At 51.8% G+C, this 14,869-nt stretch overlaps 1 protein-coding gene across 1 annotated transcript in view; it reads left to right on the top strand.

Moving 5' to 3' along the window:
• LOC119954795 (integrin alpha-X-like) overlaps window positions 1-3,324 on the top strand; it is a 65,592-nt gene extending 62,268 nt beyond the window's left edge. Inside the window, exons 14-15 of the mRNA XM_038780337.1 lie at window positions 57-167; window positions 2,935-3,324. Coding sequence (XP_038636265.1) covers window positions 57-167; window positions 2,935-3,084 — 261 coding nt within the window. The 3' untranslated portion in view covers window positions 3,085-3,324. The remainder of the gene's footprint in view (window positions 1-56; window positions 168-2,934) is intronic.
• Window positions 3,325-14,869: the final 11,545 nt, after the last annotated feature.

Below are 14,869 nucleotides of genomic sequence, written 5' to 3'. Positions count from 1 at the left end.
GTAGCGGAAGATGATCCATGCCAACGAATATCGATGTTTGTAATTCCCCTCAACAGGCAGTGACTGAGGTCGAGTTCCAAAAATATTATAACCGGCTGCCAGTTGTGATTGGAAGCAGTGTGAGTGGTTTTGTACTGCTGATTATAGTCATCATCGCATTATATAAGGTAAGTGTCCTTCAATGGCCGCACTGTCAGAGGGTCAGTACTGAGGGAGCGCTGCACTGTCAGAGGGTCAGTACTGAGGGAGTGCCGCACTGTCAGAGGGTCAGTACTGAGGGAGCGCTGCACTGTCAGAGGGTCAGTACTGAGGGAGTGCCGCACTGTCAGAGGGTCAGTACTGAGGGAGCGCTGCACTGTCAGAGGGTCAGTACTGAGGGAGTGCTGCACTGTCAGAGGGTCAGTACTGAGGGAGTGCTGCACTGTCAGGGTCAGTACTGAGAGAGTGCTGCACTGTCAGAGGGTCAGTACTGAGAGAGTGCTGCACTGTCAGAGGGTCAGTACTGAGGGAGCGCTGCACTGTCAGAAGGTCAGTACTGAGGGAGTCCCGCACTGTCAGAGGGTCAGTACTGAGGGAGTGCTGCACTGTCAGAGGGTCAGTACTGAGGGAGCTCCGCACTATCAGAGGGTCAGTACTGAGGGAGCGCTGCACTGTCAGAGGGTCAGTACTGAGGAAATGCTGCCCTGTCAGAGGGTCAGTACTGAGGGAGTGCCGCACTGTCAGAGGGTCAGTACTGAGGGAGTGCCGCACTGTCAGAGGGTCAGTACTGAGGGAACCCTGCACTGTCAGAGGGTCTGTACTGAGGGAGCTCCGCACTGTCAGAGGGTCAGTACTGAGGGAGTGCCGCACTGTCAGAGGGTCAGTACTGAGGGAGTGCCACACTGTCAGAGGGTCAGTATTGAGGGAGTGCTGCACTGTCAGAGGGTCAGTACTGAGAGAGTGCCGCACTGTCAGAGATCAGTACTGAGGGTGTGCCGCACTGTCAGAGGGTCAGTACTGAGGGAGTACTGCGCTGTCAGAGGGTCAGTACTGAGGGAGCGCCGCACAGTCAGAGGGTCAGTACTGAGGAAGTGCTGCACTGTCAGAGAGTCAGTACTGAGGGAGTGCGGCACTGTCAGAGGGTAAGTACTGAGGGTGTGCTGCACTGTCAGAGAGTCAGCACTGAGGGAGTGCCGCACCGTCAGAGGGTCAGTGCTGAGGGAGTGCCGCACTATCAGAGGGTCAGTGCTGAGGGAGTGCCGCACTGTCAGAGGGTCAGCATTGAGGGAGTGCTGCACTGTCAGAGGGTCAGTACTGAGGGAGTGCTGCACTGTCAGAGGGTCAGTACTGAGGGAGTGCTGCACTGTCAGAGGGTAAGTACTGAGGGAGTGCTGCACTGTCAGAGGGTAAGTACTGAGGGTGTGCTGCACTGTCAGAGAGTCAGCACTGAGGGAGTGCCGCACCGTCAGAGGGTCAGTGCTGAGGGAGTGCCGCACTGTCAGAGGGTCAGTACTGAGGGAGTGCTGCACTGTCAGAGGGTCAGTACTGAGGGAGTGCCCCACTGTAAGAGGGTCAGTACTGAGGGAATGTTGCACTGTCAGAGGGTCAGTACGGAGGGAGTGCCGCACTGTCAGGGTCAGTACTGAGGGAGTGCTGCACTGTCAGAGGGTCAGTACTGAGGGAGCGCTGCACTGTCAGAGGGTCAGTACTGAGGGAGTGCCGCACTGTCAGAGGGTCAGTACTGAGGGAGTGCTGCACAGTCAGGGTCAGTACTGAGGGAGTGCTGCACTGTCAGAGGGTCAGTACTGAGGGAGTGCTGCACTGTCAGAGGGTCAGTACTGAGGGAGTGCCGCACTGACAGAGGGTCAGTACTGAGGGAGTGCCGCACTGTCAGAGGGTCAGTACTGAGGGAATGCCGCGCTGTCAGAGGGTCAGTACTGAGGGAATGCCGCGCTGTCAGAGGGTCAGTACTGAGGGAGTGCTGTACTGTCAGAGGGTCAGTACTGAGGGAATGCTGCACTGTCAGAGGGTCAGTACTGAGGGAGTGCTGCACTGTCAGAGGGTCAGTACTGAGGGAGTGCCGCACTGTCAGAGGGTCAGTACTGAGGGAGTGCCGCACTGTCAGAGGGTCAGTACTGAGGGAGTGCTGCACTGTCAGAGGGTCAGTACTGAGGGAGTGCCGCACTGTCAGAGGGTCAGTACTGAGGGAGTGCCGCACTGTCAGAGGGTCAGTACTGAGGGAGTGCCGCACTGTCAGAGGGTCAGTACTGAGGGAGTGCCGCACTGTCAGAGGGTCAGTACTGAGGGAGTGCCGCACTGTCAGAGAGTCAGTACTGAGGGAGTGCCACACTGTCAGAGGGTCAGTACTGAGGGAGTGCCGCACTGTCAGAGGGTCAGTACTGAGGGAGCGCTGCACTGTCAGAGGGTCAGTACTGAGGGAGTGCTGCACTGTCAGAAGTTCAGTACTGAGGGAGTGCTGCACTGTCAGAGGGTCAGTACTGAGGGAGTGCTGCACTGTCAGTGGGTCAGTACTGAGGGAGTGCTGCACTGTCAGAAGTTCAGTACTGAGGGAGTGCTGCACTGTCAGAGGGTCAGTACTGAGGGAGTGCCACACTGTCAGAGGGTCAGTACTGAGGGTGTGCTGCACTGTCAGAAGTTCAGTACTGAGGGAGTGCTGCACTGTCAGAAGTTCAGTACTGAGGGAGTGCCGCACTGTCAGAGGGTCAGTATTGAGGGAATGCTGCACTGTCAGAGGCAGTGAGGGAGTGTTGTTCTGTCTTTTTCGTTCTCTCTTTCGTTTTGTCTTTCCCACTCACTGTGTCTCCTCCCTTCTCCTGTGACGTGTTGGGCTTGGCCGTTGTCCACACGTCTGAGGGATTCTCTAATGGGGAGATTATCAACTGGTGATCACTCTGTCTCTTCACTTTCCCCAATTTGTTTCCCTGTTGTTTCCAGTGCGGGTTCTTCAACCGCAATTTTTGGGATAAGATCTGCGATGCTGGGGAGGAGGCCAGCAGCCCCTTCACCCCAGCAGATGTCAAGGTCACTGCGCCAGACAGCCAGGACACCATGGCAACCAGCTCCTTGACGAAACCAACGGACTAGCCCTCCACACGGATGTCAGCGATGCCTCTCTGCATTCTCACCTTCACGTACCCTGGCAGAGACACCGGCTGCGGAATAATGGCTCTTTCCTCATCTTAAATAAATTCCAGTCCACTTTTTCAATTTGCTCCCCTTGCTCTGGATTGGTTTGGATTTGTTTATTGTCACCTGTACCGCGGTACAGTGAAAAGTATTTTTCTGCGAGCAACTCAACAGATCATTAAGTACATGGGAAGAAAAGGGAATGAAAGAAAATACATAATAGGGCAAAACAAGGTCTACAATTTCTTAGAATTAAATTTTGAAAGATTAGAACGATTGTAAGTCAAGTCAAAAGTGGATATGTTGGTGAGAGCTCTCAGAGAGTCGCCTCGCTCTGCTGTTCCACCCTCCAGAATTCAGGATCCGAGATCAAGGAGATTTCGTGGAGGTGAACTTTTACATTTGATGAGGACCATCAGTACTTTTGAAGCTGATTCAACTCAACGTCACGGAGAGGCACAAGAGTTTGCGGCATTGGAGAAAAGAACGAAAAGTCTTCAAACCCCAGTCTGAATCCCCTCTACTTCCTGGCTGAGCGGGAAGACATTCCTGGCTGCTCGACCATGGGAGTCCCACTCTCACACTTGCTTATTTGCCTCTGGCCTGTCTGAATATCCCGCAGGTTCAGATATTCCGCTCCTGAACATCGCAGTTGTGGAGATTAAGGATGACGAGCTCAAGGCCAAATAAATTCTACAGAGAAAGGTTTCAGCAAGGTGTTTGCAGGTGGTGTTACGTTGCCCGGGGCAACCCTGCAACCCTCCCTATCTCTGTAACCTCCTCCAACACCTACAGCCCTCACTATCTCTGTAACCTCCTCCCACCCCTACACCCCTCCCTATCTCTGTATCCTCCTCCAGCCCCTACAACCCTCCCTATCTCTGTAACCTCCTCCAGCCCCTACAAGCCTCCATTTCTCTGTAACCACCTCCAACCCTACATCCCTCCCTATCTCTGTAACCTCCTCCAGTCCCCTACGACCCTCCCTATCTCTGTAACCTCCTCCAGCCCTTACAACCCTCCCTATCTCTGTAACCTCCTCCAGCCCCCTATACCCCTCCCTATCTCTGTAACCTCCTCCAGCCCCTACAACCCTCCCTATCTCTGTAACCTCCTCCAGCCCCCTATACCCCTCCCTATCTCTGTAACCTCCTCCAGCCCACTATACCCCTCCCTATCTCTGTAACCTCCTCCAGCCCCCTATACCCCTCCCTATCTCTGTAACCTCCTCCAACCCCTACAAGCCTCCCTTTCTCTGTAACCTCCTCCAGCCCCCTACACCCCTCCCTTTCTCTGTAACCTCCTCCAACCCCTACAGCACTCCTTATCTCTGTAACCTCCTCCAGCCCAACCCACCCTATCTCTGTAACCCTCCAGCCCAGATAACCCTCCCTATCTCTGTAACCTCCAACTCCTACACACCTCCCTATGTCTGTAACCTCCTCCAGCCCCTACACCCCTCCCTATCTCTGTAACCTCCAACTCCTACACCTCCCCTATATCCTTTTCCAGCCCCTACACCCCTCCCTTTCTCTGTAACCTCCTCCAACCCTACTACCCTCCCTATTTCTGTAACCTCCTCCAGCACCTACAACCCTCCCTATCTCTGTAACTTCCTCCAGCCCCGACAACTCTCCCTATCTCTGTATCCTCCTCCAGCCCCTACACCCCTCCCGATCTCTGTAACCTCCTCCAACACTAGAACATAGAACAGTACAGCACAGAACAGGCCCTTCGTCCCTCGATGTTGTGCCGAGCAATGATCACCCTACTCAAACCCATGTATCCACCCCATACCCGTAACCCAACAACACCCCCCTTAACCTTACTTATTAGGACACTACGGGCAATTTAGCATGGCCAATCCACATAACCTGCACATCTTTGGACTGTGGGAGGAAACCGGAGCACCCGGAGGAAACCCACGCACACACGGGGAGGACGTGCAGACTCTGCACAGACAGTGACCCAAGCCGGAATCGAACCTGGGACCCTGGAGCTGTGAAGCATTTATGCTAACCACCATGCTACCGTGCTGCCCTTACGAGGAGTCTGGCAGCTCTTACTACATCCCTCCCTATCACTGTAACATCCTCCAGCTCCCTACACCCCTCCCTTTCTCTGTAACTTCCTCCAACCCTACAGCCCTCCCTATCTCTGTAACATCCTCAGCCCACTACACCCCTCCCTTTCTCTGTAACTTCCTCCAACCCTGCATCCCTCCCTATCTCTGTAACCTCCTCCAGCCCTACAACCCTCCCTATCTCTGTAACCTCTTCCAGCCCCTACAACCCTGCCTATCTCTGTAACCTCTTCCAGCCCCTACAACCCTCCCTATCTCTGTAACCTCCAGCCCCACTACCCTCCCTATCTCTGTAACCTCCTCCAGCCCTACAACCCTCCCTATCTCTGTAACCTCTTCCAGCCCCTACAACCCTCCCTATCTCTGTAATCTCCAGCCCCACTACCCTCCCTATCTCTGTAACCTCCTCCAGCCCCTACAACCCTCCCTACCTCTGTAACCTCCTCCAGCCCCTACACCCCTCCCTATCTCTGTAACCTCCAGTCCCTACACCCCTCCCTATCTCTGTAACCTCCTACAGTCCCTACACCCCTCTGAGATCTCTGGGTTTCTCCAATTTCGGCGTCTCGAGGATTCCCAGATTCCCATCATTCCACCATTGCCGGCTGTGCCTTTGTCTGCCGGGGGTGGTGGTGGGGGGGGGGGGGGGGGGGGGGGGGGGGCAGCTCTGGAATTCACTCCCTGAATCTCTCCAACTGAATATTTCTCTCTCTCTGTCTCTCCACCTCTTTGTTTCTCTCTCTCTCTCTCAGTCTCTCTCACTGTCTTTCTCTCTCTCTCCCTCTGGCTCATTCCCGGCCTCTCTCTCTCTCTCTCTCTATGCTTTGTTCCTTTCCTCTCAGTCTCTACCCTTCCTTTTCCATCTCTGTCTCTCACCTCTTTCTCAACCTCTCCATCTCTTGCTCCCTCGTTCCTCCTGCCCCCCTTTTCTCCTTCTCTCCATTTTGAGACATTCCTGAACTCCAATCTCCCTGAGTTTTGACTCTCCTGCCTCCTGAAGTGTCTGAGTGTTTTATTTGATGATGGCTCCTGTTGGGCACCTTTGAGACAGTGACTGTGATGAAGCTATATCAATGAAATGTGGCAATTGTCCCTCAGTGCCTGAACAATAAAGGTCTTGTGCCAAGGTCTGTCTATCCTCTCTGATCCACTGCACCTTCCCGCGGTGTTCCAGTGTGACCACAGGGAGAATCCTGGCATGTTGATCTCCACCAGGACCACCGCCAAACTCACTGCCCCCTGCTGAATTCTCTTTGGATTTTGTCTCAATGCCAACCAATGAACACTGATTGGGTTCTGACCCAGCCAATCATCAGAATGGGAAAGAATTGGATAGACTCAATGATCAGGCAAACTTCGCAATGTCCAGTTGCTTTTTTTCAGCATGTGGCAATTGGACTCTAAGTGACCCCAACTATGGTCAGGCACAATGCAGCATGGTAGCATTGTGGATAGCACAATGGCTTCACAGCTCCAGGGTCCCAGGTTCGATTCCGGCTTGGGTCACTGTCTGTGGGAAGTCTGCACATCCTCCCCGTGTGTGTGTGGGTTTCCTCCGGGTGCTCCGGTTTCCTCCCACAGTCCAGAGATGTGCAGGTTGGGTGGATTGGCCATGATAAATTGCCCTTAGTGTCCAAAATTGCCCTTAGTGTTGGGTGGGGTTGTTGACCTTGGGTAGGGTGCTATTTCCAAGAGCCGGTGCAGACTCGATGGGCCGAATGGCCTCCTTCTGCACTGTAAATGCTATGATATCTATGAATTTAAAACCGACATTCCCAAATGGCTGCCTCCTGACTCATCAGAGGGCTAAGGATCAAGAATGATGGATAATGGAGCAATGGGATTATTTGATACAGGGCTACAGAGAGGGCTGGGGCAGTGAGATTAGTTTGGGGATCGATACAGGGGTATGGGGAGAGAGCGGGGCAGTGGGATTAGTTTGGGATTGATACAGGGCTATGGGGAGAGAGCAGGGCAATGGGATTAGTTTGGGGATTGATACAGGGCTATGGGGAGAGAGAGTGGGGCAGTGGGATTAGTTTGGGGATTGATACATGGCTATGGGGAGAGAGCGGGGCAGTGGGATTAGTTTGGGGATTGATACAGTGCTCTGGGGAGAGAGAGGGGTACTGGGATTAGTTTGGGGGTGATACAGGGCTCTGGGGAGAGAGCGGGACAGTGGGACTAGTTTGGGATTGATACAGGGCTATGGGGAGAGAGTGGGGCAGTGGGATTAGTTTGGGGATTGCTACAGGGCTATGGGGAGAGAGCGGGGCAGTGGGATTAGTTTGGAATTGATACAGGGCAATGGGGAGAGAGTGGGGCAGTGGGATTAGTTTAGGATTGATACAGGGCTATGGGGAGAGAGCGGGATAGTGGGATTAGTTTAGGATTGATACAGGGCTATGGGGAGACAGTGAGACAGTGGGATTAGTTTGGGATTGATACAGGGCTATGGGGAGAGAGCGGGGCAGTGGGATTAGTTTGGGGATTGATACAGGGCTATGGGGAGAGAGTGGGGCAGTGGGATTAGTTTGGGGATTGATACAGGGCTATGGGGAGAGAGCGGGGCAGTGGGATTAGTTTGGGATTGATACAGGGCTATGGGGAGAGAGCGGGGCAGTGGGATTAGTTTGGGATTGATACAGGGCTATGGGGAGAGAGCGGGGCAGTGGGATTAGTTTGGGATTGATACAGGGCTATGGGGAGAGAGTGGGACAGTGGGATTAGTTTGGGGATTGATACAGGGCTATGGGGAGAGAGCGGGGCAGTGGGATTAGTTTGGGATTGATACAGGGCTATGGGGAGAGAGTGGGGCAGTGGGATTAGTTTGGGGATAGATACAGGTGTATGGGGAGAGAGCTGGGCTTTGTTGGACTGTAATGGGCTGGCATACAGGTGATGGACTGAACGGCCAAATTCTGTGCAGTGGAGACACATTTTGTGCAATGTTTTAATGATGTTTAACAGACCTCCTTTTCAATGCCCTTTCCAAGTCCCTGTCTTCTGATTTGGAAACATTATTCCACGTCTACGAATGTGCCTCAGCAGCCTGTTGAGCTGCCTTGTGAAGTGATCCCTCGCCTTTGTGACTCCGTTCCGTTCCCCACTCGACTAACTGCAGGCTCTCATTCTCCATGTGACCCCGGATTGATAATGTGCCATTGACCTCATCCCGTTTACAGTTGAAGAGCAATGTTGGACTGTTCAACTCGATGAGCTGGACACCCAGATCGATATTGAACAAGGGGGTAATTTGGAAATCGATCAGTCAGAGGATAGAGAGGGGGGATAGAGAATGGGGGAACAGGGATAAAATAGAACAGGTCCAACGTTCTCAGAAGCAGCCACCTCCCTCAGTGACTGACGGTCAATGAAGGCTGGAGTGGGGGGGGGGCGGTGCAATCAGTAAGTTCACAGAGGGAACTGGGAATATTTATGGAGCAGATGGAGGTGATGGACTGCTGGAGGTTCCTGTACCCGGGTGAGAAGGAATTCTCATGTTTTTGGCAAGTACGCAGTTCTACACCCACATCGCCTTCTGTGGCGTGGGGAAATCGGTGCTTCCATTGAGTATAAGAGCGGAATCACAGTCTCCGACCACACTCCATACTACGTGGTGACGGGTCAGGCCCAATGCCCCACGTGGAGGTTGAACACGGATCTCTTGCCCGACAATGTCCTCTGCGACAAAACAACACGGGCCATAGACGAGTATATAACGAACAAGCGGAACGGGGAGGTCTCACCCTCCACGTTCTGGGAGGCACTGAAGGCTGTGATTAGGGGAGAGATTACAGCCTACAAGCGCAGAGACAGGGAAGAGAGGGCGGCCTGGCAGCAACTGATTGACTCCATCCTGGAGGTCCGACAGGAAATACTCCCAGGCCCCGACCGTCGAGCTTCTGGCGGAGAGGAAAAAGCTACAAATGGACCTCAACTTGCTATCCACTAGGAAAGCAGCCCGCCAACTCCGCCAGACACGGGGGACATTCCAAGAACACGGAGACAAAGCCGGCCGCCTGTTGGCACACCAGCTGAGAAAGCAGGCAGCCACGAGGGAGGTAGCGTAGGTGACGGGCAGCATAGTTGGACTAGTAGCCAAGCCGAATACGGTCAAAGAAGCATTCGAGGCGTTCCACTGAGGGCTTTACATCTCTGAACCGCCTGACCGGGGACATGGGGATGAAACAGTTCCTCAATGGATTGGACATGACAACCCGTGGGGTATGTCAGGGGGAGGGGACTGGAAGTATCGGCATTAACCCCTGGTGGGCAGGGAAGGAGCTGGGACCAAGCAGGTAGATGGCTTTTCCTCCAGTTCCCGGCGGACGTCGACAAAAAATTTGCGATGGCACCGGCCCCGCATCTGCGGGAGATGTTTGCAAACTCGCTGGCAAGGGGCACCTTGCCTCTAACATTAACACAAGCCACGATCTCGCTGATACAAGCCACATAGATCACTGAAAGCTGCCACCCAGGTTGAGAGGGTTGTTAAGAAGGCGTACGATATGTTAGCTTTTATTGATAGGTGGATTGAGTTTTGGAGCCATGAGGTCATGTTGCAGCTGTACAAAACACTGGTGCGGCCGCATTTGGAGTATTGCGTGCAGTTCTGGTCGACACATTATAGGAAGGATGTGGAAGCATTGGAAAGGGTGCAGAGGAGATTTACCAGGATGTTGCCTGGTATGGAGGGAAGGTCTTATGAGGAAAGGCTGAGGGACTTAAGGCTGTTTTCGTTAGAGAGAAGAAGGTTACGAGGTGACTTAATTGAGGCATACAAGATGATCAGAGGATTGGATAGGGTGGGCAGTGAGAGCCTTTCTCCTCGGATGGTGATGTCTCACACGAGGGGACAGCTTTAAATTGAGGGGTGAGAGATATAGGACAGATGTCAGAGGTAGGTTCTTTACCCAGAGAGTAGTACGGGTGTGGAATTCCCTGCCTGCAACAGTTGTGGACTCGCCAACATTAGGGGCATTTAAATGGTCATTGGATAAACGTATGGATGATAATGGAATAGTGTAGATGGGTTCAGATTGGTTTCACAGGTTGGCACAACATTGAGGGCAGAAGGGCCTGTACTGCGCTGTAATGTTCTATGTTCTATGATACTCAAGAAACACAAAGACCCGACTGAATATGGATCCTACAGACCCATCTCGCTGCTCAATGGAGACGCAAAAATACTCACCAAAGCCCTGGCCAGGTGATTGGACAACTGTATACCAGAGGACCAGCCGGGTTTTGTCCAGGGTAGACAGTCACCAGCTAACATCAGACTCCTGCTGAACGTGGTCATGACCCCATCCGGGGAGCGAGCACCCGATGTGATCGTCTCCCTGGACGCAGAAAAGGCCTTCGACAGAGTCGAGTGGAAGCACCTCATCGAGGTACTGGAGCGGTTCGGGTTTGGAACAGGGTTCACCTCCTGGGTGAGACTCCTGTACAACGCTCCCACAGCGAGCGTACAGACCAACACCATCAGCTCTAAGTACTTGTTGCTGCAGAGGCACACATTCAGCCTAAGTCATTTCAGCAAAACCGACTCTCCTGAGTCCCATTGTTCTATCAAATACATTTGCAAGGTAAAGTACAGCCCAAGGCCATGACAACAGCATCGCTAGAGTACAGAACCTAAAAGAACTATTGCCCCAACAGTCAAGTCAGCAACAAACCAGTTCAGGCAGCTTGCGATAACAGCGCTGAATCGCATTCCGTAGCTCATACAAGAATATATTTTAGGTTAATGTTGCCTATAAATGAGTGACAACTAACCCTCAAAGCTGGGGCTGTTTAGCACAGGGCTAAATCACTGGCTTTGAAAGCAGACCAAGCTGGCCAGCAGCACAGTTCGATTCCCGTAACAGCCTCCCCGAACAGGTGCCGGAATGTGGCGACTAGGGGCTTTGCACAGAAGCTTCATTTGAAGCCTACTCGTGACAATGAGCGATTTTCATTCATTTCATTTCATTTTCAATCAATTCAAACTCATTTGATGTTAATCCAAACCAATTAGGATTATATTTGGGGTGTCATTAGATGTCTGAAGACAGATATGATACAGTATAACTGTGTGGTTTCGTTCGGCCATTTTTAGCTGGATTTCTCTCTCTCCGGAATCAGTCTATACTTTGACTTTACTATTTGCTGTCTTTCATATTTCACTTTCTGACTTGACTTTTAAAGTTATTGCGATCTGTTTTTCTAAGCAAGGAAATCATTTCTGTAATTCTTTGAAAGTTTCAATTGTCGACAAATTGCCTCTCTGTGAGTCCTAGCTGAATGGACCTATTAGAGAATTAGCCTTTGAAATGACTCTCCATTGTAATCAATAGAAGACAAATAATACGATTCTTATTTGCACATGAGAAGTTTTAACTTAAATTTCTACATTGATTTGGTGACTTGTAAAGTGCAGCTGGATCCGCATGGTAGATCTAACAGAAGGGGAGGCAGCGAGCCCAGATAGATCACAGAGTCTTTCTCTACGCGGATGACCTGCTTCTCTATGTCTCGGACACGCAAGGCAGCATGGAAGGGATCATGAAACTCCCAAAACAGTTTGGGGCATTCTCGGGCTACAAACCCAATCTGAGTAAGAGTGAGATCTTCCCGGTAAACCCGCAAGGGGCAGGGGGCAAAGCTGGAGGGGTTGCCGATCAAGGAAGCCCAAAATAAATACCGCTACCTGGGGATCCAAATCGCTCACAACTGGACGGGGATCCACAAATGGAACCTGACCAGCCTGGCAGAAGAAGTTAGGACCTGCAGAGGTGGGACGCACTCCCGCTCTCCCAGATAGGGAGGGTGCAGATGATCAAGGTGAAGGTACTGCCCAGGGTCCTCTTCCTGCTCAGATCCATCCCGATCTACAACCTCAAGACCTTCTTCAACACAGTTGACAAATGGTATATTGCGTTTTTCTGGGTGTTGGGGGGGGGGGGGGGGGGGGAGGTGGGAAGAAGCCAAGTCAATATACACAGGAACAGAACATCCACTCACACCATATTTAAGCATCACAGACCTCAGGGTGGGCGATCCAAAAGCATCTCGCAGAGGACTGATTTCTGACACTGCCTATTCTCCAATTCTCCTCATATTTTAATGGATTTTGCAATCAGAGCAAAGGGATATTTCAGCACATTCTTGAACTGCTCTCTGAACTTAGTCTGGGTCACGGCGTAAATAAGAGTGTTGGTGCAGCAGCTCAGGAGCTGCAACATGAAGCCCAGCTCCTGCACATAATCAGGTAGAGATATAGTTAGGGTGAAATCCAAGGCAAACAACAGTCGGGTGTATATGGAAATCAACATTAACATGGACCATAACAGGATGAAATTAGCTGAGATAATAAACAGTAAAATTATGGATTTCCTTCGACTCTCCATCTCTAGGTCTCTGGGACTCTCCCCACTACTCTGAGCCCTGAGTCTCTGGCGGGCCCTGCTGCTCACTACAATGTGTCTGACGGTGAAAACATTGAGCAGTAGTATCAGGATAAAAGGGATACACGGTGTCAGAATGTGATGGAGGAACTCAATTCCAATCCACACTTCTGAATAGCGAACATCGCCCCTAATAAAGCAAAACCACGGCATGTTCTGAAGTAGATACTGATCTCCGAGCATAAAGTACCAGAAAATGTTCTTCAAAATACTCAGCGCGGCCACTGTGCCCAGAACCACAGATGCCGTTTTCGCGGTGCAGTGTTTATTTTTCAGCTTCAGGCAACAAATGGCCACAAATCGATCAAAGGTGAAAGCGACGGTGAACCAGACAGAACAGTCAGTGATGGCGTAAAGCAGGACGGCGTGCACATTGCACACACGGACTGAACTGAGGAAATAGAACTCATTACTGAAAACAATTGGAATATGTCTCAATATCAGATCGCAGATAATGATGAGAAGATCCCCGGTTGCCATGGCCACAAGGTAGTGAGTGATGCATTTGGAGAGCCCGCACTTTCCCTGAGACAGAATGCCAATCGTCACGAGGTTCACTGTGAGGGAGATTAAAAAAATAAGCAGAGGTGAGACAGTTGGTGTCAGGGTGTGGGAGGCTGGTTTGAAATCAGAGTGGATTACTGCTCCTGATTCACACCCAATTACCTTAGGCCAATCTGAGAGGACTCACCGGGAACACCAATTACTGCAAGGACAGAGGGTAGTAATAGACTTCAACAATCTTAAGTATGTAATATAACCGTATGGAAAATGATATTGGGATAAATCCAGAATAACTATTTAGCATATAGTACGCCCAGGAGATATCCCTGACCACTGCTGTAATGTTCCAATCCATTGTTCTCAGATTCTGATCCATTGTTCTAACATTTCAATCTGTTGCTCTCAGACCCTGCTCTCTCCTCTCCCTCTTCCCCGCAGTCAACAATCCCTCTCGGTGTTGGAGCTGCCGGTGACGCTGTCGGCTACGAAATAACAGATTGAAAGGAGCACCTTATTAATAGGAGAGCAAAACCCTCCCGTGACAAGATCTGGGGATCCGTGGGGAATAGGGTTACTCACGGTTGCTAAACAAACAAGTCAGTTTAACCCCTTTTGAACCGATTCTTTCTGCAGCCCAATCTAGTGCAATGTTTACCAGGGAATGGATAGGGGTGTGTGAGGGGCAGGAATGGTGAGAATTGAAGAGGGCACTAGCCACAATATTTCAATCCTCCTTGGACGTGGGGAGCGGTGTGAGAGGGCTGCATGGTGACAGATGTGACACTGTGTTTAATGAAAGAGAGATGGATAATCGTTGCAAGGCACGGTTCCATAGCGCCAGGGTCCCAGGTTCCATTCCCGGCTTGGGTCACTGTGTGCGTGGGTTTCCTCCGGGTGCTCCGGTTTCCTCCCACAGTCCAAGGACATGCAGCTTAGGTGGATTGGCCATGATCAATTGCCCTTATTGTCCAAAAAGATGAGGAGGGGTTATTGGGTTACGGGGATAGGGTGGAAGTGAGGGTTTAATTGGGTCGGTACAGACACGATGGGCCAAATGGCCTCCTTCTGCACTGTATGTTATATGTTCAGAGAGCGACCAACTCTCCCTGACTGTTGGGGAGAATTGGACAGGCACATTTCATGAAGAGGTGTGAATAATGGATCGGGATTTGTTGAACTCAGAACGCTCGATCCACCTTCCAACCACCTCACCCAACTCCTCCACTGTCCCGACAAGACCAGACTGCTTAACCCACATCCAGTACTGAACGGTCAGATATCTCCACTTCAATCTAGGGAAGAAGGAATTCACTGATTTAATCCTTCCCACCCCTCCCCCTCACTCCCAACTGGAAAAGTGACTCCTTCCCACTGCCAGGTAACTCTCCAACTTAGAACCTGATACTTACCAACCAGAGTTGGCCTTGAGATGGGCTTCTGACAACATGTCCGACCGATCCCATCCCCTCCGGAACGTCGCTGGATGCAGTCCACCTGGCCCGGCTGTTCGGAAACTCAAACCCTCATCCATGGATTTAGTCACCTCCGGATCGACTAGCGCAATGACTCCCAACATTCCGACCCCCCGCAAACTTCACACCCCTCCCCCACCTCCCCCATCCACACCACCCCCACCGTCCCCATTCCCACCGCCCCCATCCCCACCACCCCCATCCCCACCTCCCCCATCCCCACCGCCCCCACC

Source organism: Scyliorhinus canicula, chromosome 20 (assembly GCF_902713615.1).
Source record: "Scyliorhinus canicula chromosome 20, sScyCan1.1, whole genome shotgun sequence".
In the NCBI taxonomy this organism is placed as follows: Eukaryota; Metazoa; Chordata; class Chondrichthyes; order Carcharhiniformes; family Scyliorhinidae; genus Scyliorhinus; species Scyliorhinus canicula.
This window is presented reverse-complemented; position numbering and strand designations above follow the sequence as displayed.